The sequence below is a fragment of the Thalassophryne amazonica genome, chromosome 17 (genome assembly GCF_902500255.1).
Source record: "Thalassophryne amazonica chromosome 17, fThaAma1.1, whole genome shotgun sequence".
Lineage (NCBI taxonomy): Eukaryota > Metazoa > Chordata > Actinopteri > Batrachoidiformes > Batrachoididae > Thalassophryne > Thalassophryne amazonica.
In genome coordinates, this window is record NC_047119.1 from 19926756 (window position 1) to 19954660 (window position 27905).

General features: G+C 40.6%; 1 protein-coding gene across 1 annotated transcript; it reads right to left on the reverse strand.

Moving 5' to 3' along the window:
- On the reverse strand, positions 1–27880 carry alpk2 (alpha-kinase 2). Its single transcript, XM_034192523.1, has 11 exons — positions 27679–27880; positions 14673–16656; positions 11645–13151; positions 11419–11566; positions 6557–6684; positions 6401–6445; positions 6019–6317; positions 4147–4235; positions 3841–4058; positions 3604–3652; positions 1–299 (listed from the first exon to the last, which is right to left on the reverse strand). Exons 2-11 carry the CDS (start codon positions 16509–16511, stop codon positions 92–94), a joined length of 4530 nt encoding a protein of 1509 aa, XP_034048414.1. The 5' UTR covers positions 16512–16656; positions 27679–27880; the 3' UTR covers positions 1–91.
- Positions 27881–27905: the final 25 nt, after the last annotated feature.

A 27905-nucleotide genomic window follows, 5' to 3' on the forward strand; every position in this document is an offset into this window, starting at 1 on the left:
AACGTTCAATAGCGTTTGTCTGGATTCCAAACGCTGAAACCAAAACCACTTTCCTTTGCGAAGATGCCATTCCTGCTGCACTATCTTCCTGTTATGATGTACCCTTGAAGGTCGGCCCAAATATTTTCTTCTTGGGTGCAGCGCCGGGCTGGGGTTTGGGTTTTGCGCCAGATGAAGGTTTTTTAGGTTTGGGCTGCAGGGATTGAAGGCCCAGGATCTCACAGTACCTGTTGCACTGGTGCAGAACTTTGAACTGATCAATGAAGGAAGTGGCACAGTTTCCCTTGAAGCCCTTATACCTGAAAAACAACCATTAACCAGTTTGTGGGTCACATCACTGAAGAAGCAATTTGCACGATTAATTTGAACAGTGATTTTCAACCCGTCAAATTCTTCCTGTGGTCCATGAAGTGCTATATGATAATGACAGATTTCTGAAATAAATTCCCAACATTAAAAACCATTTTCCTTCTACATTACATCACCACAAATAAAAAGATGGATATTCCACTGTGACTCTTCACAATCCAATAAATTTAAATTGTTGATGGAATAGCATTTCCTGAGATGGTGTGAAAATGCAGTGAGGATTGGATTAATTGGGTCAAAGGTCAAAAGACACATTTTTTTTTGGGGGGGGGGGGATTTTCAGAAATAATATTTCATTGCATCAACTTGATTCACGGAGCAATTTTCACTCATTTAATGGTAAAATCTGCTCTCCAGCCCTGATAATTAACTATAGCAAAGTGGAATTGAAATAAGCAGGTATAGAAAATGAATGAATGAAAAGTGTAATTTCACTGGGGTCAAAGGTAAACACTGACATTTTTGTGGGGCCATTTTTTTTAAACGAAAAATGTTCAGTGGGGAAAAAATAGAAACTTAGCATCCTTGAAGAAAAGACAAAATCTTTCCGTCCTCAGTGATTACTGCACTACCTTGAGGGAGTGTCTTTATTAGGGTTAAAGGTCAAAGCAGTTATTCGCTGTTTCACAGTTGCGAATCTCGTGCCATGTGGCAGTCCGTGACTCACGCGAGAGGTCAGTTTCAGCAGCGTTTCAGAGGACAATGCAAACAAACATCGTGAAATATGGACAGCAAGACAACATCGGGGCACAGCGGAACTCCATCACAGGTGCTACACCTCCTCTAGATAACCCTCTCAACTTGAGAGAACATGTCATCATCATAATCGCCCGTGACCTCGCTGACTCAGCGCCATCCGCATCCTCGCTACCCATTGTTTACATGCTCTGTGAGACGCTGGAACTCTGCTGGCACTGCGGTGCATTCTAGGAAGCGCAGCGGGATTATGGGAAATGTTAAAGTACTGAGCAAATGTTTGAACTCAGCAAATATGAACTTGAAGTCCCAGCGTAAATTAAGACCAAAATCTACTAGCCTCAGTAGTTACTGAGATAAAGCAGCCCAGTCTCACGTTTTTTTAAAATCCTCCCGTCACGAAATGATAAAATTTTTTGTGACGATGTTCTTTTTTTTATTACTAACCCTACTCCTTCTCCTAACCCTAACCATAACCCCCCCCCCCCGCTGTACTTTTAATTACGTGCAGCCATCACGGAATGAATTACAATGAATTCATGCTGCCATGACAAACGTTTTGCACTTTTCGTGACAATATGATGAACCAATAGATTTTCATGCTGCTGAATGACAACAGTCCATGAGACTGGGTTGGATAAAGTGTTGGGACATTTGGTACAAAATGTAAAACAGACATTTGCATTCATGTTTCAGAAAAATGTTTAATTTGATCAAAAGAAACTTGGGGTTCTTGAGTACTTCAAAATCTGCTGGCCTTAGCGGGTACTGAGATACAGTATGAGGTCATTTCATCTAGTACAAAGAACAAAATGGGTATTTTGAGTGTTTTTCTGGGGGGCAAAAAAAGAGTTACATTTGAGCAAACTGAAATTCATGGTTCCCAAGTAATTTAAAATGAAAATCTGCTAGCCTCAGTAATTACTGAGGTACATCAGCTCATTTCACCTTGGACAAAGGCTAAAAATGGGAGGAAATAGAAACATGGGGTCCCTGAGTAAGATAAGGTGAAAAACTGTGGTCTCAGTGGTTGCCAAGATCTGAGTAGTTTGGCAATTTTTACCCAAGGCCATCAAATATGACGGCTTTGCGTCCGCCCGTCTGTCTGTGTTCAGTATAAGTCCAGTCTTACTACCAGAGTCTTCAAATTCACAGGAACAGTCTTTTGGATGCAGACCTTGGACAAGTTCAAAGATGGCTAACCTTGGGTTATTTTAAGAGGTATTTTAAGAGGTTAAAGAGTCACATTCTGTTTCAATCTGTTCAATTTTGTTTTTGAGAGGCAGGTGTGACGCCAATCAGAATAGAGCTACACCATGATGTCAGTGCCTGGTCTCTCCAAAATCGCTTTATTTTTGTGTATTTATATATATGTTGCTCATATATTATGTAAAAGCTAGCGAGAAATAAACACTTCTAAAACTGAAAATGCTGTTTTTGGAACCTAAAAACACCTCTGAAGTTATTTACAACACATTTCACAGATGTTAGCATGGTGACATCACAGGCTGCTAGCTAGCTGCAAAACTCAGTTTTGTTTGTGTGTAAATATATCCTCTTTGTCATACATTATGTAAAAGCAAGTGAGAGGTAAACACTTCTAAAACTGGAAATGCCTTTTATGTAACCTGATAACACCTCTGGAGTCACTTACAAGACATTTTGCAGATGTTAGTGTGCATGCTAACTTCTGCTAACTCAAAGCTAACTTTCAGTGGAGTTACATTTCATCTCATTAATGCCTGCAAATGCACAGAGGGTGATCTACAAATATTCCTTGATTTGCACAACTTCTGCTCTTAAAATGTAAATATTGTTTTTGATTGATTGATTGATAGAGGGGCTTTACTGAACATGTACAAATTGTACGTAAGACAGTTCTCGAGGTCAGCGCCACGTCACTTTGGTAAAGTGGCCAATCCAAAGGCAAGAATTCGTACTTCCGCGACTGGCCGCTCGGTGAAAACACCCTCGAACTGTATTGATTGTATATTGAAATCAGCCAGTTTACTTTTGTCTCTAACTTGCTTCGAACGGCCAGGTGATAGCTGTCATTGCCTGGAACGGTGAGATTTATATACTAAGATGACCTGAAATAAACCTTTGTGCATTAAATTTATTTTATTGACGAGTCTGACCCCTTTGAAAAGTGACCAAATTGCATGTATTTGTATTGAGCTTGGCGATGTTTTCACCGACAAAACACGCCCCTAGAGGTTAAATACCCGGATGATCAACCTTAAGAGTAGGATCTTAATAATTAATTAACAACTTCATGCTCATACAGCCATGGGTATTTTAGCATTGGGTTATATTTATTGTTTTTGGGGATTACCATTCATTTTTTGGATAAAGAGTTCCGTTAGACTCAGTCGAAAATGTATCTTTCAATTAATTTGGTACCAGAATTACCAATACAATCAACAGTTCCTTAGATAATACACATCAGTTGGAAACACAAACATTCAAATGGAAGGAATTACTTTTAATTCAATAAGAATATTATAAAATAAATTATGTTCCAAAAAAATGACTCACCCTTTCTTACAGGTGGCGATTCCAACATCCGTAAGCTTCATCCCCACCCCTGAAAATAATGACACACATTGATAGTGAAAATTCTAAACTGGAAGTTGTAAAAATGCATGAATGGAATAGCTTGCAGGCTTGTGTGTGGTACATAAATTCATTCTGCACTTGTAAAAAAATAAATAAATAAATAAATAAATAAAATTGCATGCATTCACAAATATCAAATGTCTCACTCCTGCCAACCTTGCATATCAGTAACTAGTAAGTTGCCTTCAGTCTTATGGTACACCCAGTGCTGGAAAGCACAACATTTCTGTCCTGCCTCTGAGTCGCGTCTCATCAGGTTGATCTCTTTGCCGTCTTTGACAGAATACTTGACAAAGTCACCAATTAGCTCCTCCTCCAGCGTGGCGTACGGGATGTTGCTTGATGGACGGTGAACGAGGTAGATAGGAATGATACTAGTGGATAGAAAAAACACCATGATTTAACTGAAAGAGGTCACAGGGAATGATTTTGTGTTCTCAGGTCATCAGAAGTATCACTCACTCTGGGACCTCTCCGAAAGCTTCCACACCCTGAGCTGCAGCAGTGTAGGCCTTGATGTACTCTCTGGCTGTGTTCTGGACCTGGCACTCCTGCAGAGCATCACATCTTTTTATAATACAGGTTGACAAACTCTATACGCAACACAGCTTTCACAGGCTTCGTAAAAGATTATTCTTCTTTTTACTGAAGGTGTAATGAACCATATATTTCCTGAGGTCAACTCTTGCAACTTGAACAAACTGTCTTTTTAAGAAAGTTGAAATGCAGGCAGGGGACAGCTTTTATCTGTATTTTTTAAAACATATACTGCCCTCAACATGACATCTTTGCTAATGATGTCCATGCATATTTCAACAAGACAATGCAAAACCACATTCTGCACACATTACAAAGGGATGGCTAAGATACAAATACTGGACTGACCCTACCTGCAATCCTGACCTGGGGGGAAAATTTGAAACAAACAGACTAACTGACAAAAAGCAATAATAACAACCCTATACTGTTGCACAACTTAAGATGTGTTTGCAAGAGGAATGGGATACAATAACTCCTGAAATGCTTCATTGTTTGGTATCCTCAATGCCAAAATGCCTTTTAAATGTTGTGAGAAGGAATGGCAACATTACAAAATGGCAAAAATGCTTGAGCATCCAAACTTTTATTGGAATGTGTTGCAGGCTTGCAATGCTGAAATGGATGTATAAGGGGTGATTGAGAAGTTTGGAACCTGACCCACAAAAAGTAGGGTGTGGTTCTCTATCTTTTGCATTCTGAGAAACCAACATTTCTCAACATTGCACCCAGTGAATCAAAGCTTCACACATTCTCCAAAAATGTTAGTGTCTCATTAACATGAGGTTGACCACACAAAGATGAAATGACTTGGGTTCATTCTGTCTGCAATGAAACAGGAGTCAAAGTAAATGTTAAAATCACTGCAGATTATTATTATTATTATTATTATTTTTAAATTTTCCATATTCTTCCACCATTTTCTACCATGCCATTTTAGGGCAACATTGAGTTTTTTTTTTTTTTTTGACTTTGAGAATAAAGTCATAATATTATGAGAATAAAGTCATAATTTTATGAGAAAAAACTTGCAATTTTATGAGAGAAACTCATAATATTACAGGAATAAAGCTGCAATTTTATGAGAAAAAAGTGTAATATTACGAGAATAGAGTTGTATCTATACGAGAAGCGATAACCCTGCAGACTGCCAGTTCCAGCCATCTCTTCCTCCAAGAAAGAGGTGATTTTGGGAACTACTAAGACCGTGTGGTTCCTCCTCCGGAATAGACAAATTGTCTTGCATAATCTTTTTAAAGTTCTGAAACTAATGATAATGTGGTGCAGATGGGCCAAAAGATCAAGTATTTACTTATTTGTAAAACCTACTGAAATACAACGTCACATAAAATTACATCTTTACTCTTGTAAAACTACAAGTTTATTCTCATAATATTATGAGTTTTTTCCTCATAAAATTACAACTTTATTCTCGTTATTATCGTAATATTATGACTTTCTCATAAAATTCAGACTTTATTCTCGTAATATTATGAATTTATTCTCCAAGTCTAAAAAAAACCACCACCAACAACAAAAAACCCAATATGGCCCTAAAACGCCGTCATAGTTTTCTGATTTGGCTTTGTGCCCCTCTGGCTCCTTGGTGGTTCTGTAAACATATTTTGGTCATGTTATGTTTGTGTGGGGGCAGTGCACACCAAGCTTGAGTGGTTTTGGGGTTCAATACCTTGCTCAGTCACAAAGTAGAAAACTGCTCAACCTGCTACAAGAAGTTTCATGCAGCGTCCTGAATCAAAAGTCTGCAACTTAAAAAGTTATGCTTGAAGTTCTTACTTCCACAGCCAGGTTAAAGTTCTTCTGAATGAGCTCCTCATTGTTCCTGGTCCCGTAGCTGATAGCGTTGTGTACCTTGAGGACACCAGAGACTCCAGGCAGCAACAGGGGCACCAGGCCTGCCTGCAGTTTTGTCCGGAAAGCCCGCCGGTGCATCCCCTCTCCAAAGTGCACCTTCTCAGTGACGATGGTGACAGGATGGTTCTCCTCAAAGTACTTGTCAGACAGAAAGTCCTCTCTGAATATCAGCCTGGAACACTGGACGCCCTCTTCTTCACTCACTTCCACTGCAGGTTCGGCTGTAAAACAAAAGATGTGAGATGGTTTATGACTGAAAATCTTCATATTAGAAGGCGTAAAAAATTCAGGTGTGATAACTCACATGAGGCGTTCTTTGGAGATGCGGGGATGACAATCTCACTGAGTACTGAAAAAAAGTTGGTCAATAAGAATCAGAATAAGACATTAATTGTAAACTCTCTAAATATTTTGTTTGCTTGCATTTTATTTTATGGGCAACGACTTCAGTCTTTTATACCTTCATATGTGAGCAGGTAATCCACAGTGAGTGAGCCATGTGAGGTGCTGAGCCGGCACTGGTATTTACCCAAATGTTTGTGAGAGGCGTTGGAGATGATCAGCGACACTCTGCTTTCATCCCCTGCACTTCAGAGAGCGGAAGCGTCACACACCAGTTAAGTGTCTGTACTGCAACATTCTGTCATTAAATCTGTGTCAAAGTTGCTGTGGTGAATCACATTCAATCAACTCGAAACACTTCTCTAAGACAATAACATGATCTTATTATGACATAGAGGCAGATTCATCATGATTGAAGGCGCCATTTAGACTATGAAGATGAGTAAGACTGCATAAGACACCATCAGGACTCTAGTGCCCCTTTTACACCGGACTGAGACCTATAGAAGACCTACAAGAGCATGACATTTTGTCAACACCCACAAGTCTTGGCTGGTGTCCATTGTGATCTATTATTTGCGTTTTCATTGATGCAACCCCATGCAGAATCAACTAAGAGTCGATTACGACCCATAGGATCAAGTTGAGAGTGAGTTGAGACGTGTGAGAGGTTATCAAGACCGATTATGAGACCTATGTATCTGTTAACTGGCCACAACTTGTGCGGCCAGTGCTTTAAACAGGTGCTTTAAACAGTTCACCTGTTTAAAACGCCGATGAGGAGTGATGGAGAGTGATGGCGACCGAGAGTGACGGCAAGCAGAGGCCATTTTTTGATTGCAACTCGGTCCTGGACTCGGTGTAAACGGGGTGTAAGACTGCATAAGACACCATCAAGACTCTCAAAATTCCATCATGGTAAAGTCCCGTCCAATGTAGTCTTACTGCACATGACAGTAGTAGCCAAGAAAGCCCAGAATTGCTTTTCAAAATGGTAGCAAGACAAAACAAACAAAACCACATGATGACAGCAAAAGGAACTGTAAACGTTTGACAACAGTGACCAACAGTTTTAAGCAGTGTTGCCACAGTTACTTTGAAAAAGTAACTTAGTTACTTTACTGATTACTCAATTGTAAAAGTAACTTAGTTACTTTACTGATTATTCCATTGTAAAAGTAACTATGTTAGATTACTAGTTACTTTTTTAGTTACTTTTCCCAGCTGCCGACAACAACCCTCTGCCACCTCAACATGACAATCAATCAATCAATCAATCAATCAATTTTTTTATATAGCGCCAAATCACAACAAACAGTTGCCCCAAGGCGCTTTATATTGTAAGGCAAGGCCATACAATAATTATGTAAAACCCCAACGGTCAAAACGACCCCCTGTGAGCAAGCACTTGGCTACAGTGGGAAGGAAAAACTCCCTTTTAACAGGAAGAAACCTCCAGCAGAACCAGGCTCAGGGAGGGGCAGTCTTCTGCTGGGACTGGTTGGGGCTGAGGGAGAGAACCAGGAAAAAGACATGCTGTGGAGGGGAGCAGAGATCGATCACTAATGATTAAATGCAGAGTGGTGCATACAGAGCAAAAGAGAAAGAAACAGTGCATCATGGGAACCCCCCAGCAGTCTACGTCTATAGCAGCATAACTAAGGGATGGTTCAGGGTCACCTGATCCAGCCCTAACTATAAGCTTTAGCAAAAAGGAAAGTTTTAAGCCTAATCTTAAAAGTAGAGAGGGTGTCTGTCTCCCTGATCTGAATTGGGAGCTGGTTCCACAGGAGAGGAGCCTGAAAGCTGAAGGCTCTGCCTCCCATTCTACTCTTACAAACCCTAGGAACTACAAGTAAGCCTGCAGTCTGAGAGCGAAGCGCTCTATTGGGGTGATATGGTACTACGAGGTCCCTAAGATAAGATGGGACCTGATTATTCAAAACCTTATAAGTAAGAAGAATTTTAAATTCTATTCTAGAATTAACAGGAAGCCAATGAAGAGAGGCCAATATGGGTGAGATATGCTCTCTCCTTCTAGTCCCCGTCAGTACTCTAGCTGCAGCATTTTGAATTAACTGAAGGCTTTTTAGGGAACTTTTAGGACAACCTGATAATAATGAATTACAATAGTCCAGCCTAGAGGAAATAAATGCATGAATTAGTTTTTCAGCATCACTCTGAGACAAGACCTTTCTGATTTTAGAGATATTGCGTAAATGCAAAAAAGCAGTCCTACATATTTGTTTAATATGCGCTTTGAATGACATATCCTGATCAAAAATGACTCCAAGATTTCTCACAGTATTACTAGAGGTCAGGGTAATGCCATCCACAGTAAGGATCTGGTTAGACACCATGTTTCTAAGATTTGTGGGGCCAAGTACAATAACTTCAGTTTTATCTGAGTTTAAAAGCAGGAAATTAGAGGTCATCCATGTCTTTATGTCTGTAAGACAATCCTGCAGTTTAGCTAATTGGTGTGTGTCCTCTGGCTTCATGGATAGATAAAGCTGGGTATCATCTGCATAACAATGAAAATTTAAGCAATACCGTCTAATAATACTGCCTAAGGGAAGCATGTATAAAGTGAATAAAACTGGTCCTAGCACAGAACCTTGTGGAACTCCATAATTAACTTTAGTCTGTGAAGAAGATTCCCCATTTACATGAACAAATTGTAATCTATTAGACAAATATGATTCAAACCACCGCAGCGCAGTGCCTTTAATACCTGTGCCTTTAATAACAATGATACCTGTTTTGCCAAAACTCACTTTATAGTCACCCTTTCTTGACTTCAATGAAAATAAATACTTGTTTTATAAAAAGTAAAATAAAGACGTCTTTCTTGACCTCATATTTAACTGTTGACAGCACTGTAACAGTAAAACTTGCAATTTTGAGCCTACATTGTTTATAAAGGTAACTATTAAATTCTAACATTTTTCTAACATTTAAATTCTCTCTAAACATTTTACTTGTCGAAATTATTATTTTAAGCAATATTAGTTGTAGTAAAAAACGGCTTCAAAATTGCACCTTTAATCTAGGGGTGTTGTGGGGGGGGGGGCACATCCTTGCCCCACGCCCCCATTCCATCTGGATTCGCCCCTGCTTTGGCGTTTGAGCACAAAGAATGGATAACATTTATTTATGCAGAAAACATGACCAGATTTACAGGTAAGAAAGTTTTATTGCGTTTTCACATCATGTGGTCCTCAGAAAGAGAGTTTAGGTGCATTTGAGTGGAAAATAGTGTTAGTTGTTGACGCGTCGCCGAGGATCAGCTGTTTTTAACGACCAGATACAGAGCGGCTCAGCTCAGAATTCTAAATAAAGGAGGAAAAAAGTATAAAAATGTCTTTGTAAAGTTCAGTGCAGGTGTGCTGATCACCGCCCTTTAAGAGGTGACGACGAGCCGAGCAGCTGCAAAAAACCGCGGATTAAAAGCTCACAGCTCACTTAAAGTGGGACGTTCAGTCGAACCCCGACCTCCTGCCCACAGACCAAGTTTAATGCTGCTATCGACCCACAATGAAAAATAATAGTAACGCACAGTGACATGGAGAAGTAACTTTAATCTGATTACTGATTTGGAAAGATTAACGCGTTAGATTACTCGTTACTAAAAAAAGTGGTCAGATTAGAGTAACGCGTTACTTAGTAAAGTAAATTAGAGTAACGCGTTAACGCTAATTTACCGGCATCACTGGTTTTAAGCAGTTTTAAAACTGTCATGGCGGCATCTTGTACAATCCAAACTTCTGAAGAATGTCCAAACTACGCAAGAAACCAACAACACTATCTCCACCAGAGACTGCAATAAAGCAAAGTCCACACAGAGACGGGCTCAGGCGTATCCGCCAAAGTTTTGTATTGTACAGGCGTTTCATCCACATGGAACTGCCCTTTCCGGTGGCCAAAGATGCTACTTTTTGAAAAAGGAGCCAAGAGTGGATACATGTGAAAACGCCAGATTCATGTTTAGTCAGTCTGACCTCAGCCGTTCATAATGAAAGATATGTTGCTGTTGACAGTGTAGTTTAAATTTTTTTTTTGTCTTGGTGGATCCTGACTGGGATTTATTTCCATTGCTACCAGAGTGCTAAAGAGATGAAGGCTGGCTGGTGAACACTGGTCATGAATAAAGGGGCAGCTGTCACATGAATAAATTAATGCCAGAAAAGACTTTAGCTTTTAAAATAAGTTATTACTGCTTCTTGTTGGTGGTTGGACAAAGCGGCGGCATCCTCCAAGTCAGGTTGAGAAATGTGCCCAGAGCAGACAAACACAGAGGGACCTTTAAAAAAAAAAAAAATACTGTTTATTCACAAGTAATTTCCACTATAAGGAATTAAAGTATGTCCAGATGTTTTCCCTCAAAATAAGGGAGAATAACAGTTTTTCATCTGTGATGATGAATCCGGCTGAAAGCACACAACGGGTGAAAATATAAATGATATCTATATATTTTTAATCTGTTTACAGATTAAATATTTCATTCATTCATACAATACATTTACACTGTGTGCCACTAAAGTACTTCTGCTGCTACACTGATTAACTCCTTACACCTGTTATGTGCATGCACTATCTATTATCTTCTCCATTTTTTTATGGAAAAATTACAGCACCACATACAGTCCTGGCATAGGTACTACTGTGCTTCAGGTGATTTGAATATTTTTGTGTGGATGGAGATATTTCTTGAAATGGTCCGTGTTTATGGAACACTTTTTAAAGATGACAAAGAAAAATTGTATAGAGAAAGTTGCGTTTCAATATGGACAAGGCCTAAAACACCATGTTTGAATATTACTACCTACTTAACTAGGTGAAAGCCTCAGTTACCTTAACAGCTAATTTGCATATGCAACAACTCAAAGGGGAGCTCTGGGTGGTGAGGTTTGATTCTCAAAGGAGGGTTAAGCGTAACATTTATGAACATAGTTTGCAAAATCATGAAAAATAATATACCTTCTCTTGTTTTCAGCCAGTACAGTGCCATCTCTGCTCCAGGTGGTTGTGCAGTCAGTGAAGACACATGCAAACTGGCACCACAGACACAGGCTCTGGGGGTCCCCACTCACTGACACAGCCTGAATAGGCTGCACCACCTTCATGTCTACAGATGTTATCAAATCACGTTATGAATGCATCTTATAAGCAGAGATCATACAGATTTTGTTTTATATAAGATTACCTTCTTTAGGTGTGATTGTTGTCTGTTTGACGGTGTCACTGTACCCCTTCATTCGCATTGCCCCAATGTCTACTTTGGGTTCCTCTGTCTTTGCCTGTTTAGAAACATCTGGCTGTATTAGTTTCGATTCCAAAACAGTCTTGCCAAACTTATCCTCTGATAAGCGTGGCCTTTTAACGGCATCATCGCTGAGAGGACTGGTGAAGTTTTTGAGCATCTGGACAGGAACCTGTGGTGGTTTATCCACCTTGGATACTTTGGCCTCAGGTTGCTTTGCCTTTTTTGCTGCACCTTCTGCCTGATGACCATCTTTTTTATCTTTCCCAGCTTTAGCACCCAGCTTGGCCTCAAACATATCGATCCTTCCCTTTGCTGTCTTCTGCTTGATTACATTCTCCACTTCAACCAACACATCCTCCGCACTTTTCACTGCCATTGCATTTGGAGTATTTTTCTTTTTCTTTTTGCTATGTGACTTCTCGCTAACACTCTCAGGCACCGCACCACTGCCAATAACCAATTTAGCCTCCTTGGCTTCAAGCCCAAACCTTGGAGTAGCATGCCCGGCATGATTTTCTCCTCTAAGGGGATGACTGTCTTGCAGTTTGCAGACTGGCTGGGCTGGAACGTGGTGAGATGAACCCTCCTGCTTCTTGGAGGTCTGCACACCATGATGATGATGATAGGTTGGCTTGTCCTTTTTGGGCCGTGTTCTGCACTCCGAGTTGCTCTTGTGGGTTTTATGAGGCATATTTTGTCCAAGTTGATCAACTGAGGTAATAGTTTTTCTTGGCCTGGACACAAATGGATCATTGAGGTCTAAAATGATGCATGCAACACGGGCCTTCTTTGAGACGATGCATGCATCTGCGTGGTGGCCACCTTGATTTAATAGTTCTCTATGAAATTCACTGATTCTGTTGATGACAAAACTCTCTGTGGGATCACCACTGTAGTAGTCCAACTGTTCTTTTTGTCCATCTGGTGGAGATTTGTCAGCAGTGTCTATTTTATGTTCCTTTGGTTCAGTCAGCTGTTTCTCCTTGTCCTCCAATGACGATTGGTCAGAAATCTTGACAAAGGTTGGCCGTAAAACACAAGGTCCTATTTGAGAACAACTATGACCTGTGTTGTCACTCACGGACCTTTTGGTGCAGACTAGACCTCCTTCCAAAGAATTTCTTGTTCCACAGATGGAGGAGGAGCTGACACTAAGAGAAGTCAAGGGCATAATAAACTTTGGACTCTCCTGCTGTGGCTCCACTTGACATTTGCTTCCAACATGTGGCAAAATGTCAAACGACACATTTGTACGGGCACAAACATCCAGGTCAGGATGAATATCGACACCATGTACATTTGACTTTGAATGCAGACTAGTTTTGTTTGGATCAAACTCGGATGTCTCAGCTTGCCCACAAATCCTTTTATGTTCCTGCTCAGTCACCAACGCCCGCTCGTTGATACAATGTTCTTCTCTCACGTCACGTAACCTGGTGCCGATGGGCTGGGAATAGAAATGGAAAAATATTAATTTGTTTCAACTAAATTTTATATTTTGCCAACTGTCAGACCCAACATATAGCAACAGATAAAATGGAACCTGCCAATATTTTCATATAGTTTATGGCAAATACTGCTGTTATTTAGTCATAGTAAATTGCCTTTGCAAATCGTTTTTGTAAAAACATCTGCTCACGTACCTTTCTATCTGGTCCAAAGGAAACACCATGCTTCTCTTTGCAATCCCCCGTGCATTATACTGAAAACTACACTCTCACTGTTATAGACCTGTGCTCCGGCTATACCTTGTGCACCTAAATCAATCAAATCAGTCTCCAAAGCCCATAGACCTGCTAGTGTTTCTGTACTGCAGTTTTAAAGGAGATGCTTTAGGAATGGGTGTGTCAAAGGGTGAGTACGACAAGTGAGAGAGCAAAGGGGAGTCATGTTGCACCCCTCAGCTGTGCTCTCCTCTCACCCCTCGCCCCTCACTCCTCCTTCCCTCCCTGACACTTGAGGGATGCATGCTATTATCATTGAGTGCTCTGCTATTATTAGATGCCATTTCTGAAGTTTTCTCTCAAGTGTTCCTGTTTCCTTCTGCACTCATGGCTGTCACTCTTTGAGATCAGAGCCAAAGCAGTGAACCAGTAACACGCTGTATAATGAAGCCTGAGACATGGGGCGTAAATTTAACAACTCCAATCACACGCAGCTGGTCTGCAGGGTCTGGTGACACACATCACGAGTAATGCATCAACTGACTCCTATGAATAATGGAGCTATAACAACAATGATGATGATGATGAGGAGGAGGAATGGTTCTTAATTATGTACTCAGAGTACGTCCCCTAACCTCTGTCGAGGAAATCAGGTGATCACCTACTTGTCTGCAGGTATATGTGTAAGTTTTCAGATGATTTCAATAGATTTCAATAGAATCCGTTGGAATGCTCAGTCTAAATGTTGGTGTTGACTGGGATCCAGGTGGGGGTTCTAGATCATTTCTTTACATTCTTCTACATGTTGAAATGGGGCATAATTTCTCACTTTGGACGATCTGTCAAAACAAACTAACAAACGAAAGATCTGCGTTCAGTTGGTCAGTCAATGAACAAATGATGTTTTGTTCAGATCTAGACAACGATACAATATTGGTCCATTGGAATAACCAATACTGCACAAAGGTCCACAGGCTCTTTGTTTTTGGTAGAGACAGACAAGTCCATTCAAATCCTGCCTCAAGGCAGTTCAGCAGTATTCAACAGGGTTTCAGCATTTAGTGACCTTCAGTGAATCAATGAATCATGATGCACGTATCTATAGAGTCTCTGAAGGTCATTAATTACAACATCTAAAACCTGACTGATTCTTTCTTGCCACACTGTTCTCATGTCAAAAATGTGCTTTACATAGTTGACACACAGGATTACTTAATATATGGCTAAAATGGTACAACCTTAACTCGGGCACTGGTTTAAGGCTTTCATGATAATATAGAGGCGGTGATATTATATCATCTTACCACTTCAGGTGAATTTTGGAGATCCAGATCTGGGTCCTCTGTTATTTGTAGTATAACTAGTTCTTTTTCATTGGTATTGTAAATGTCTGACTCCTCTTCCGCGGCGTCTTCACCAAACTGAGATCGGCTTGTTGTTGTTTCACCCAAAATGACAGAAGATCCTTCAGGTGGCGGCACTGCCATCACATCTACATGATGTCCTCGGGGACAGGCTGGTGTAGCACCAGAAGAACCTATGGAGGAGTGCTCAACTCCAGTGCGTGAAAAGCACTCAACCTGATTGCTCTGGCTTCTTTCTGGTTCCTTCTCTCCTGGTGTAATGGATCCTGGTCCACACAGGTTTTCACTTTGAATTCCCTCTCTCTTCTGGGGTTCAGGTGAAGGACTGAGTCTTGCTATTTTTGTCATGGAGCAGGAGAGACTGCGCTGACCAGAGTGTCCAGGGCTTTCTGCAACAGTTTGTACTTCTAGTGGTTTGTCCTGGATCCCCATGGGTGTCTGAGTATGTGATCGCACTGCTGGTTCTCTGCCTGACGTCTCTTTATCCCGTCCTTCTAGTGTCACCTCTGCTGGCTCGCCTGTTTTATCTATAAGGGTATTTACATCTACAAGCACCTGTGTCAATGCCTCTATTTCTGTCCCTATCTCTGTGAAGACAGTGGTGAAGTCCTCTGCTGGAGCTGAGATGATCCCAGTCCAGTCAGATAACGCACTCGCCCAACTGTCTACTGATGACCACCTCTCAACAGGTGCCCATAAACCTCTGGTGTCATTGCTGGACCAACCAATCCTGTCACTCTTCTCAGGATCATAACCTGACACTTTTATATCTCCTGAAAGCCCCCCTTCACTTTCAGATTGTACCATCTTGTCCAACAGGCCTCTGTCCACTGGATCTTCACCTCCCAGATACTGGCTCGCATCCATCCACAGCTCGACAGGGCTGCCGCTTTGCCATGCTTGAGGGGTCAAATTGCTGACCTCTGCTTTCCCTGATGTCATATAATTTCCTGGCATCTGGTCTCCGTCACGGCCATCTGCAGCAGGTGGTCCAGTGCCTGTTTGTTGGCTCACTGCTGATGATTCAGAGTCCACACAGTCATGATGAAATTGCCTCACCAGCTCTGGTGAATCACACATTGGGAAATGTGTTTCATAGTCGGTGCCTGTTTGTGACAATGATGGGGTGTTTGGATATTTCATCTCTGGATAATCTATACCAGGGCTCAGACTGAAGTCCTGTGTCTCACTTTCAAAGATATAAAGGTCAGACACTGGGGCTGTGTCCGCCTTTACACCATCTAATTTATGTGATACTGATGTTAACAGATGAGTGCCATTATTGTGTTCTGATCTGGACAGAGTCATAATGACACCCTGCTCCGTCGAACTCTTTGAAATCGGTGACGTGGCGCGAAAGGTTTGAGGTGTACTATTGTCTTGTATATGAGAAAAGCAGAGACTTGGCTGATGATCAACATAGAACTGAGAAAAATCTCGAGGGGATTTGGCTAAAAAGGGTAACGTCGGTGTTGATGAGCCAAAGTAGTGGTGAACCCTTTCGGGCTCTGAAATATGTGAAGAATGCTGTGGCATGTCATGGCTAGATGGCAAAGGCTTCAGACAGTCTCCACTAATCTCCTGTGAGACACTTTTAGAAGCATTTGAAAAGGCATCTGTGAGTTTGTAAGAGGGATCTGGCACCTCAAGTACTCTCTTATTTGGAAATAACTTGTTTCCTGTTGGACTGTGTGAAAAAGAAGCATCCAAAACTGCGGTTTGACTGTCTGAGTGAGCTGGTTGTGTTTGGCCATCATCCACAAGCAGCGACGGATCCATTGGGACCTTCAGGGATGTTGATTGACCGACAGCAATGAGACTCCAGTCCTCCAACAGCCTCAATTTGGCAATGAATCACTTAATATGGTATCAGATCGGATCACTCCTCGTTTTTCCACTGTGTTTCCTCCAGATTCTTTCTCGCCTACAAAGCGAAGCAACAAATTACCACACAAATCTAGAAGCAGCCAAATAATCTCTGATCAGAAGCCAGTTTTGCAAACATGAATGAATGAATAAATTAATTTTTTTTTGGCATACAATTCAACAATAACAAAAAATTCATAAGAAGACAACTCTACAATAAAGTTGTGTGACCGATAGGGTGTGGGCAGAAACAAGGCTTATAAATACCCACCGCTTATACTCTAATAATAATAATAATAATAATAATAATATATATGTTATGTGCTGACGCGGGTCAGAGGAGCGAACCAGTGTCTGACAAGGACCCAGCGCTAAATAAACAGAGAGCGGTTCCAGAAAACAGATTTATTTTACAAGTGCTATATATAAACAAAAGGTGAATTAACGGCCTGGCGGGGTGGAGGATGACGCGCTCTTCCTAGCGCCCAAGGGATTGGAGCCCGACAGTTCTGGACCCAGAAATTCCCGCCGGCACCCCCCAGGTGGTTAATGAATCGGACAGCGCCTGTTAAGGACGAGAGGTGAGGTAAGTCACTGTTCACACAAATACTGTTTAGGATTCACACCATCAGCAAACACATTCAGGTTCTACTTCAGACTCAAATTAAAGAGACAGCTCTCACAGCCTGTGGAGGACCATCAATCCGCACGCCACGGCTGTGAAGAGCGAATTTACACAATTATCAGAGTAGCTCAAATATTGCTGCGTGCAAGACGCCAAATTACTACTGTTAATTACTCAAAGTCATTTAAGCTTTAGTTACCTCTGAGGTGTGCTGATGGAGCGTGTCCCTCACCCTTCTTAACAGGCACGGTGCGTCAAACCTGGAGCGATCCTCGGCGTCACAGTGTTGGACAAACGGTCGTCACACAGATGTAACAAGGTTGAGTCCCCAGCACCTTACACAGAGCAGTCATGGCTTAAATGTAGTACATCATTAGGATATCTACTTCAGCTGGAAGTCCTTTGGAACTGCACGTGAACTGCTGATCAGGATATCCACTTCAGCTGGTAGTCCTTTAGCTCTGCACGTGAACTGCTCATCAGGTGCATCCACTTCAGCTGGTAGTCCTCTAGATCTGCACATGTGTGAGAGATGCTTCATCCATCATCACAGCCTCAGACACGCCCCCCACAAACCACCCGAAGTATACACAAAACACACAAACAATATCTTGGCCAGCCAACCCCCCCCAACACACAACAGTATATATATATATATATATATATATATATATATATATATATATATATATATATATATACACACACACATGCACACATGTGTGATACATGCATATAGAATACCTGGGAGCTATTCTACCTCTGTATCCTTTCACTGCGGTAATTATATCTTGTTCTCTTTATGGTTGTGAATATATACTAATTGTTTTTTAATAAACAGGGAGAAGTGGGGTACAATTTGCATTTACAATAAACTTAGCTGCTAACGTTAGCTTATCGAGTCAGCTGCAGCACTGTCTGTCATAGCTAACAACGTAGCCGGTTCTGTTTGTTAACATTAATAGACACTTGTTTACATTTGTTGTTATATTTATTGGTTGTTACGATCGTTATTGTAGGGCATAGTGACACTATTGTGCTTTATACTCTAGTTATCGGCTTTATTTAGCTTTTTTGGTTGGCAAGGTGTTCTAGGCTAGTTATAGGCTAAATTACGGTAGCTCTTCTGACTATAGTTAGCCAACTTTCAGGATTTATACTCCTTTACATGATGTAGATTTTTAATGGTTCTTCAGTTTAAACGGTTCTTCAATAGATATCAATAGACAGTATCTAAGTTTGGGGTTTCCATTAGAAAGCATGTAGAGCACGGAATTTGTCTTTCTGTAGTAACTATTCATAACTTAGGTAGCAGGGTGAACTTTAGATAGGAACCAAATACATATTATATCATAGTTTTTGTTTCTGTAATAACAACATCAGATTTATATCTTAGCCTACTAGCCATAACTTTGTTTTGCAACATGTCTACAGACTAGGTAGATGTATATTTCAATCTTTTTCTGTAGGAACATTTAGGTTTGAGGTACTAACTCCTATAATATTATGTAGTTTTGATATTTCTTGTATATGTTGTTTACTGCCCTTTTTGTGTAAATGTGACTTATGTATGTGCTGTCCATATTCTTGAGCCACTTGGGTGAGTAGGGAGAGTTCCCATGGGATAAAAAAAGCTTTTAAACCTACCATCCCTGGTTCTCAAGACCATGCAGGCACCTAAGTGGCTCTGTCCCTTCTTCTTTCTTTCCTTTTTTTTTTTTTTTTTTTTTAATATTTAGGAGTACTTTAGTATACATTAGTAGAATTCCACCTTAGATTTGGAATGTATAATTGAAGATATACCTTACTGAATTTTCATGCATGCACACATAAACTCAATTTCATAAATAATTTGTAATATGCCATTTACAGTTTAAACAAGTACAAATTATTTAATGCCACGAGATGTTGCACGAGCCATAGCAACCAGTGTTGCCACAGTTACTTTGAAAAAGTAATCCAATTGCTGATTACTGATTACTCCTTGAAAAAGTAACTAAGTTCTATTACTAGTTACTTTGTTAGTTACTTTCAGCAGCTGCCGACACCAACCCCCCTGCCACCTCAAAATGAAAATGATAACCCGTTTTGCTAATACTCACATTATAGTTGCCCTTTTTTTACTTTAATGAACATAAATACCTGTTTCATAAAATAAAAAAGACATCTTTTTTGCCCTCATATTTAACTGTTGTCACCACTGTAACAGTAAAACTTGCAATTCCTAACCTACATTGTTTAGAAATGTAACAATTAAATTCTTTCTAACATTTTAGTTGTTGAAATTATTATTATAAGTAGTATTAGTAGTAATAGTAAAAAGGGCTTCAAAACTTGACTTTTATTCTAGGGGGGGTTGTGTGTGTGGGGGAGGGCCTCCCTGCCCCTCTCCACGCCCACTTTCTGTCTGGATTCGCCCCTGCTTTGGCTTTTGAGCAGGAAGAATGGATAATGTTTATGCAGAAAACACAACCAGATTGACAGGTAACAAAGTTTTATCAGTTTTTACATCATGTCATCCTCAAAAAGAGAGTTTAGGCACATTTGAGTGGAAAAAAGTGTTAGTTGTTCAGGTGTCGCAGATCAGCTGTTTTTAGTGAGGACACACAGAACGGATCAGAGTTTTAAATAAAGGGAAAAAAGAGCGTAAAAATGTCTTTGTAAAGCTCAGTGCAGACGTGCTGTCGTCACCGCGCTTTGAGAGATGAGGACTACTCATAGCTGCTGCAGAAAACTGCAGATGAAAAACTTGCAACTCGCTAAAAGTTGGAAAAGTGGCCAGTTCATTCGAACCCCGACCCCCCTGCTCACGAGCCAGTTTAATGCTGCGATCAGCCCGCAATGCAAAAATAATAGTAACGCAGTGACTTGGAGAAGTAACTAATCTGATTACTGATTTGGAAAGATTAACGCGTTAGATTACTAGTTACTGAAAAAAGCATTCAGATTAGAGTATAACGCGTCACTGGCATCACTGCTAGCAACTTAGACCAAAATCGCCCTCACTCGCCTCCCTCCTCCTCAAGAGGGAGGACTGCTTATTGGAGCCCATTTGCAGGCCAAAGGGCTCTTCATGTTGGGAAAAGCCAGACATTTTGAAATTGTAGAAGTCACTACCATCTGCCACATGGAATGTTGAGTGCACAATGCGATGTGGACAGTTACACACTACTGCTTCTTAATAAATGTGGGTAGGGGAAATGGTATCTCAGGGCGATGCATTACGCATGAATGGACTCAAGGGGACAAAGCATGCATGTGCAGCCAGTGTGGCAATGCCAGCAAGAAACCAAAAAGCTCAGATTACAACACACAAAGAGGGTGTATTACTTCATTTTCTGCCACTACACCACTAAATTTTTGAATGTTAGCTGTAATATAAATGCTTAAAATACCACTTATAAAAGTTTTCAATTTATTTATTTTCAAAAGCCTTTAAATATAGTATAGATTTCATGTAAACAGTCTCAAAAGTCCCACAATTCTGCCTGTACATGTAGAAAATACCGTGCACCTAATTATTCATAATTTTATGACTTAAAATATCTTAAACAGATGAGTTACATTAAAATTCAACCCTGTACAGGTGTCATGAATGGAGAACCTAACTACTGCTGTAACATGAGGGAATTTGGGGATTGACTCATGTTTGGAGCCAGCCTCAAGTGGCCATTCAAAGTACTGCAGGTTTTGGCACTTCCATGTTGGATTCATTTTTCTTATTTTGCACCCAGATTATGCACAGTGTAAACAGCAAAAAAGAACATTGCAACACAGAATATGCAACAACAAAGCCTTTAGTGCATGTGCCACAGACAAAATATTAAATTAAATAAGCTCTTTGTTAGTCCTGCACCACTTTTCTTTCTGAAAGAAGGTGTGCTGAGCAGCAGATTGTTTCCATTTAAAGCAAGAGGCACAACAACAGCTTCGGACTATCTCCTCTCGTTTATCACTTTGACATATTTATCTTCCACTAGAACAGGTGGTGAAGAGCACTTGAAATACCAAAGCAAATTAAAAACCTCCTCTGTGTCTGCTTGTGATAAGGACATGTAACAGTGCAGTGGTTGTGTTGTTAACAGCGTTGAATATCTTGCCCAGCTGAAAGGTATCATCTAATCTTTGCAACACTATAGCTTTAATCATTCCTCTTTTAGGTTATATTTTAGCTTTACAGGTAGAGATTATGTTGCGAACATAAGAGCATTGAGTTTCCACGTCATTATGTTTGTGAGTAAAATACATGGGTTGGCCTCTCACCTGTTCACCACATCTTTACCCAGAAAATGGATGACTGAATGAACAAAATTTGATGGATAATAAGCCATTTTTAAAATCTCTGGTCCATTCCATCATGTTGCTTTGTAATTTGAGATGTGGTAGACAAAAGTTATACTATGAACGGTTTATCCAGTCACAGCCTTGAAGCTGGTTTGTTATCTGTGTGTCTTGGTGGCTTCCCTCACTAGTTACCTTCTTGTATGTTCACTTGGTTTTGAAGAACAGTCAACTCCTGAGTGACTCATGTAAATGAAGTGAGACATGATTAGTGACTTGAAAAAGTTCATGTATCCATCCCCTGACATTGTTGTGAAAGTGTCGTGACACGGACCCACAACAGGGGGCGGTAATGAACGGACAATGGATAAGCCAAAAATAACAATTTAATGTTGTGAATCGCACAACGACGTACAGACAATAACAATAGGGTGGACTGTCAATCATACACCAGGTGATGTGTGGGCAGGCTCGACGATAGAAGACGCCTGGCGAGAGAAGAGCTGGATCCCCACACAGCTTCCACCACCAACGGAGCTGAAGAACACCGGAGCCGCCAAGCCCTGCGCCCCAGGTGACCGCTGTCTTCAGCAGTCAGACCCGGTACTCCAATCACACACTCGTGCAGCTCCTGTCTAACCACTTATCTGGTTGGAGTGTGAAGCGAAGCCGTCGCTGATCACACCAAACGCCAATCCCACAGATAAGGACACGCCACAGGAAAACGGCTGCAAAGAAGTACAGATTATTACTCAATGTTTTGAGTCAGCAGAGAAAGTTACCTGAATGGTAGCTGATTTCTCGGCGAGGAGGTGGAGTTGCAGTCCGGCCTTTATGGTGACGGTGATGATGATGAATGAGTGACAGCTGGTCCTGAGGATGAGTGACAGCTGTCACTCCATGTGGCTCTGGCGCCCTCTCGTGCTTGAAGCCCGCACTCCAAGCAGGGCGCCATCTGGTGGTGGTGGGCCAGCAGTACCTCCTCTTCAGTGGCCCACACAACAGACATGTCTAAATAACAATGGATGTAAAAGTGATGCATTAGCTGTGTTATACTTGAAGGCGTCCTTTACTTATGCCGCTGTTCTGCTTTTTATATTTTCATTTAATTGATAAAAATTGATTTTTATTTAATTAATTGTTGTAGAGATTAGTTTTGACTGTGAGTTTAATGCGCATCATTTTCAAAGTTTTAAAATAACAAAAAACTTGATTTTTTTGCCTCTTTGTTTTCACTGCATTGGATGTATTGTTTAAGGCTCATTGATATGTTGATTGGCTTCAATAAAAAACAATTAACATAGCCTTACATCATTGTCTTGAATTATTAATTTCTTTAGAAAGATATTTTCATATTTTCAAAATGGTAAAAGTTGCTATTTCATCCAGAACACAGTGAGGTGAACTTCACTCCTATATACTGTGACCTTTTAAGTAAAATTGAGGCTTGCATTTTGCTTTTTTCAATTTCCCTCCCAAATTTTCCTTTAAAATTCTCATTCATATTGAGTCTGCCATGATAATCAAGGACAGTTTCTTTTTAATTTTTTGCAAACAAATATATATTATTTTTAAAATTTTAATTTCTGTAGGCCTAATTAAAGTTCAAAATGCTCCTGCAGAGAATTTTGTTTCTTGTGGTCTTTTTTCATGTTGTGAGTAGAATTTTGAGGGAAAAAAATGAATTTATTTTGGAAAATGTGGAAAAAGTGAAGCGGTGTGAATACTTTCTGGATACACTGTATACTTATATTTTTTATTGCCTTGATTACACGTGTTGCTCAGTGCAATTTGAACCATGGGCAGAAGCTTGATGTGATGTGTTGAAAGGAGAAGCTTTGAAACATGCACACTGCTGGTGCCGCACGTACTGGAAAAATACCAGAACATCGTCACACGTGACTTGTGTCAGTCTCATTCCTGCAGCAGTGAAGGACATCCAGTCGAGCCCTCTGTCCAATATTAACGACGACTCGAGTCTCTTTAGAAACATTTTCATGTAGTGTAGCTTCAAACTACCAAAAGTTAAAGTAAGCTGTTCCCACTACATCTCACCCACATTTTAGTCATAGTCTTTATTTTGGCATCAACTTATACCCAGTGGCAGCACGGTGGCTTAGTGGTTAACACTGTTGCCTCACAGCAAGAAGGCCATGGATTCGATTTCCACCTGTGACCTTTCTGTGTGGAGTTTGCATGTTCTACCCGTGTTTGCATGGGTTCTCTCAGGGTGCTCCGGCTTCCTCCAGATATGCAGGTTAGAGGTGAATTGGTCTGGATGGTTACCAGCCAGCACCCAAGATGGCTTCGTTAGCATAGTGGATGCGGCAGCACGTGGCATCAGTGCCCTCAGACCTGACCTGTTAAAGTGCACCACTCTCTTGGAAGAAAAACACAATCACCAATCGCATGAACTTGTCACCCATGTACGTGCTTAGAAGCACGTACATGGGTGATTCTTAGACTACGGGCACTTATTATGTCCTTTGATCATATTGTATGAAAAACAGAAAAAGGGGAAATTTCACACTTTTATAGTTATCTTCACAATGAAAGTGTGTTAAGAAATTTGTTCTAGTAGTCTATGATGACTTTTTCACCTTTTTTCAGCATCATTATATGCAAATATTGCCGTTTTGTGCTTGTCCCACACCCAGACTTTTGATCTTCAATGATAAAAATGAATGGTAAAGCAACGTTTTTTCTAATGTTTTAAAATATCTCTGAATAAAATATCAGTAAAATAATCAAACCATAATTGGGGTATTCAATGTCATACAACTGTTGTGATTTTTTTAAACAAAATGTAGTTGTCCCACACTATTGCCGTAATTCAATCAATCAATCAATTTTATTTATATAGCGCCAAATCACAACAAACAGTTGCCCCAAGGCGTTTTATATTGTAAGGCAAGGCCATGCAATAATTACGTAAAAACCCCAACGGTCAAAACGACCCCCTGTGAGCAAGCACTTGGCGACAGTGGGAAGGAAAAACTCCCTTTTAACAGGAAGAAACCTCCAGCAGAACCAGGCTCAGGGAGGGGCAGTCTTCTGCTGGGACTGGTTGGGGCTGAGGGAGAGAACCAGGAAAAAGACATGCTGTGGAGGGGAGCAGAGATCAATCACTAATGATTAAATGCAGAGTGGTGCATACAGAGCAAAAAGAGAAAGAAACACTCAGTGCATCATGGGAACCCCCCAGCAGTCTAAGTCTATAGCAGCATAACTAAGGGATGGTTCAGGGTCACCTGATCCAGCCCTAACTATAAGCTTTAGCAAAAAGGAAAGTTTTAAGCCTAATCTTAAAAGTAGAGAGGGTGTCTGTCTCCCTGATCTGAATTGGGAGCTGGTTCCACAGGAGAGGAGCCTGAAAGCTGAAGGCTCTGCCTCCCATTCTACTCTTACAAACCCTAGGAACTACAAGTAAGCCTGCAGTCTGAGAGCGAAGCGCTCTATTGGGGTGATATGGTACTATGAGGTCCCTAAGATAAGATGGGACCTGATTATTCAAAACCTTATAAGTAAGAAGAAGAATTTTAAATTCTATTCTAGAATTAACAGGAAGCCAATGAAGAGAGGCCAATATGGGTGAGATATGCTCTCTCCTCCTAGTCCCCGTTAGTACTCTAGCTGCAGCATTTTGAATTAACTGAAGGCTTTTCAGGGAACTTTTAGGACAACCTGATAATAATGAATTACAATAGTCCAGCCTAGAGGAAATAAATGCATGAATTAGTTTTTCAGCATCACTCTGAGACAAGACCTTTCTAATTTTAGAGATATTGCGTAAATGCAAAAAAGCAGTCCTACATATTTGTTTAATATGCGCTTTGAATGACATATCCTGATCAAAAATGACTCCAAGATTTCTCACAGTATTACTAGAGGTCAGGGTAATGCCATCCAGAGTAAGGATCTGGTTAGACACCATGTTTCTAAGATTTGTGGGGCCAAGTACAATAACTTCAGTTTTATCTGAGTTTAAAAGCAGGAAATTAGAGGTCATCCATGTCTTTATGTCTGTAAGACAATCCTGCAGTTTAGCTAATTGGTGTGTGTCCTCTGGCTTCATGGATAGATAAAGCTGGGTATCATCTGCGTAACAATGAAAATTTAAGCAATGTCGTCTAATAATACTGCCTAAGGGAAGCATGTATAAAGTGAATAAAATTGGTCCTAGCACAGAACCTTGTGGAACTCCATAATTAACCTTAGTCTGTGAAGAAGATTCCCCATTTACATGAACAAATTGTAATCTATTAGATAAATATGATTCAAACCACCGCAGCACAGTGCCTTTAATACCTACGGTATGCTCTAATCTCTGTAATAAAATTTTATGGTCAACAGTATCAAAAGCAGCACTGAGGTCTAACAGAACAAGCACAGAGATGAGTCCACTGTCTGAGGCCATAAGAAGATCATTTGTAACCTTCACTAATGCTGTTTCTGTACTATGATGAATTCTAAAACCTGACTGAAACTCTTCAAATAGACCATTCCTCTGCAGATGATCAGTTAGCTGTTTTTTAATTTCCACCACAACACTGTAATGTCCCTTTAAACAGTTTGTATGAAAAATTGTTTGGGTAGTTTCTGTGGAGATAAACAGTGACATCAGAGCACATGTATATAGCGCCAAATCACAACAAACAGTTGCCCCAAGGCGTTTTATGTTGTAAGGCAATGGTGTGGTGGAAATTACATTTACAAGGCCAATAGTGCCTGTAGTTAAAGAATCACCCACATCTGTGTTTTTCAAGATGAAAATAGAATTTGTTCAATTTGATCAGCTAGCGCTTAGCCTAGGTTCGCGTGTTATACATCATACTGACAATGTGAAGAACCTTGGGGTAATTTTTGATCCTACGTTGTCCTTTGACCTCCAGATTAGAGGTATTATGAGGACTGCTTACTTCCACCTGTGAAATATAGTGAAGATTCATCCCATCCTATCTGTGGCTGATGCTGAGACTCTAGTTCATGCTTTTATTTCTTCCAGATTAGACTATTGTAATGCTCTGTTTTCTGGTTTACTACAGTCCAGCATCAGGGGTCTTCAGCTGGTTCAAAATGCTGCTGCCAGACTTCTGACACAAAGCAGAAGGTTTGACCACATTACACCTGTTCTGGCGTCCCTTCACTGTCTTCCGGTCTCTTTGAGATCAGATTTTAAAGTGTTATTATTGGCCTAAAAATTGTTCACAGACTGGTACCCCTCCTACCTGGCTGGCCTGGTTGAGCCCTACGTACCGGCTCGGGCCCTGCATTCACAGGGTGCAGGCCTACTGTGCTTCCCTAGGGTGAATAAAAAGTTAGCGGGTTACAGGGCCGTTTCCCACTGTGCCCCAGCTCTGTGGAATGATCTGCCTGCGCAGATCCGACAATCAGAATCTGTGGAGACCTTTAAGGCTAGATTGAAGACACTTTTTTCTCTGTTTTATCATTAGCATTTTATACGATTGTGTGTCTTCTTTAATTCCTTTTACTTATTTTACTCCTTTTACTTATTTATGTTGTTAATTTTTTATTGTGTTTTTAATCTTTATTTCATTTTATTCTGCCTTTTAAATGATGTTTGTGAAGCACCTTGAGGCGACTTGTTGTGATTTGGCGCTACATAAATTAATAAATTTGAAATTTGAATTTGTTCTGTACAAAAGTTGTCAGCACATACGAGAGTGAGGGCAAAAAAGTATAACTGGATTTGACGTTGACTCTCTGCCAGGCCCAGATCACACAGTCCGACAGAGACATTTGGACCTTACCTTCAGTGTGTCAATGACTTTCTTGAACATTGTGCGCTAAGACACTTAATATTGAGTAAATGTTGACATGAGCCATCTCAACAATGCAAGACTTCCTCAACAATGCAGCTCCAAGCAGACATTTAAAGAAGTTGAACATTTCATTTTAGCTGTAAATAAGTTGAAAGAGGACAATTTCGGTCCATGTTGGACAGTCATGTAGCACAGAGATCCTCAGCAAGACAGTTAACAGATGGAACTGTGTTGACCTGACCACTAATTAAAATTCCCAAAGAAAACAAATCACCTTATCAGCCCACATACATAATAAAGCAATTATATACAAAGTATCATTAACACTTGAGGCTTTAAAACAGTTGTCTAGACTTTGGAGGGGATTTCCAGACATGCACGTAGTACGTACCATTTCATAGTCGTGCGGTTGAGGACCTGTGATGCAGGACCTGAATATGCGCTCAGGCAAAGCCGACGGTTGTGAGTCTAATTTTAGCTGTTATTCCACGCAAGTACAAAGTCAGTTACTTGATATTGGGGCCATGTGCCGATCTTGAACATTTAACACTCCTATCTATATTTACAGTTTCACTCATGGCCTGCTTCACGGTGTGACTGCAACCTTCATCAGACTGC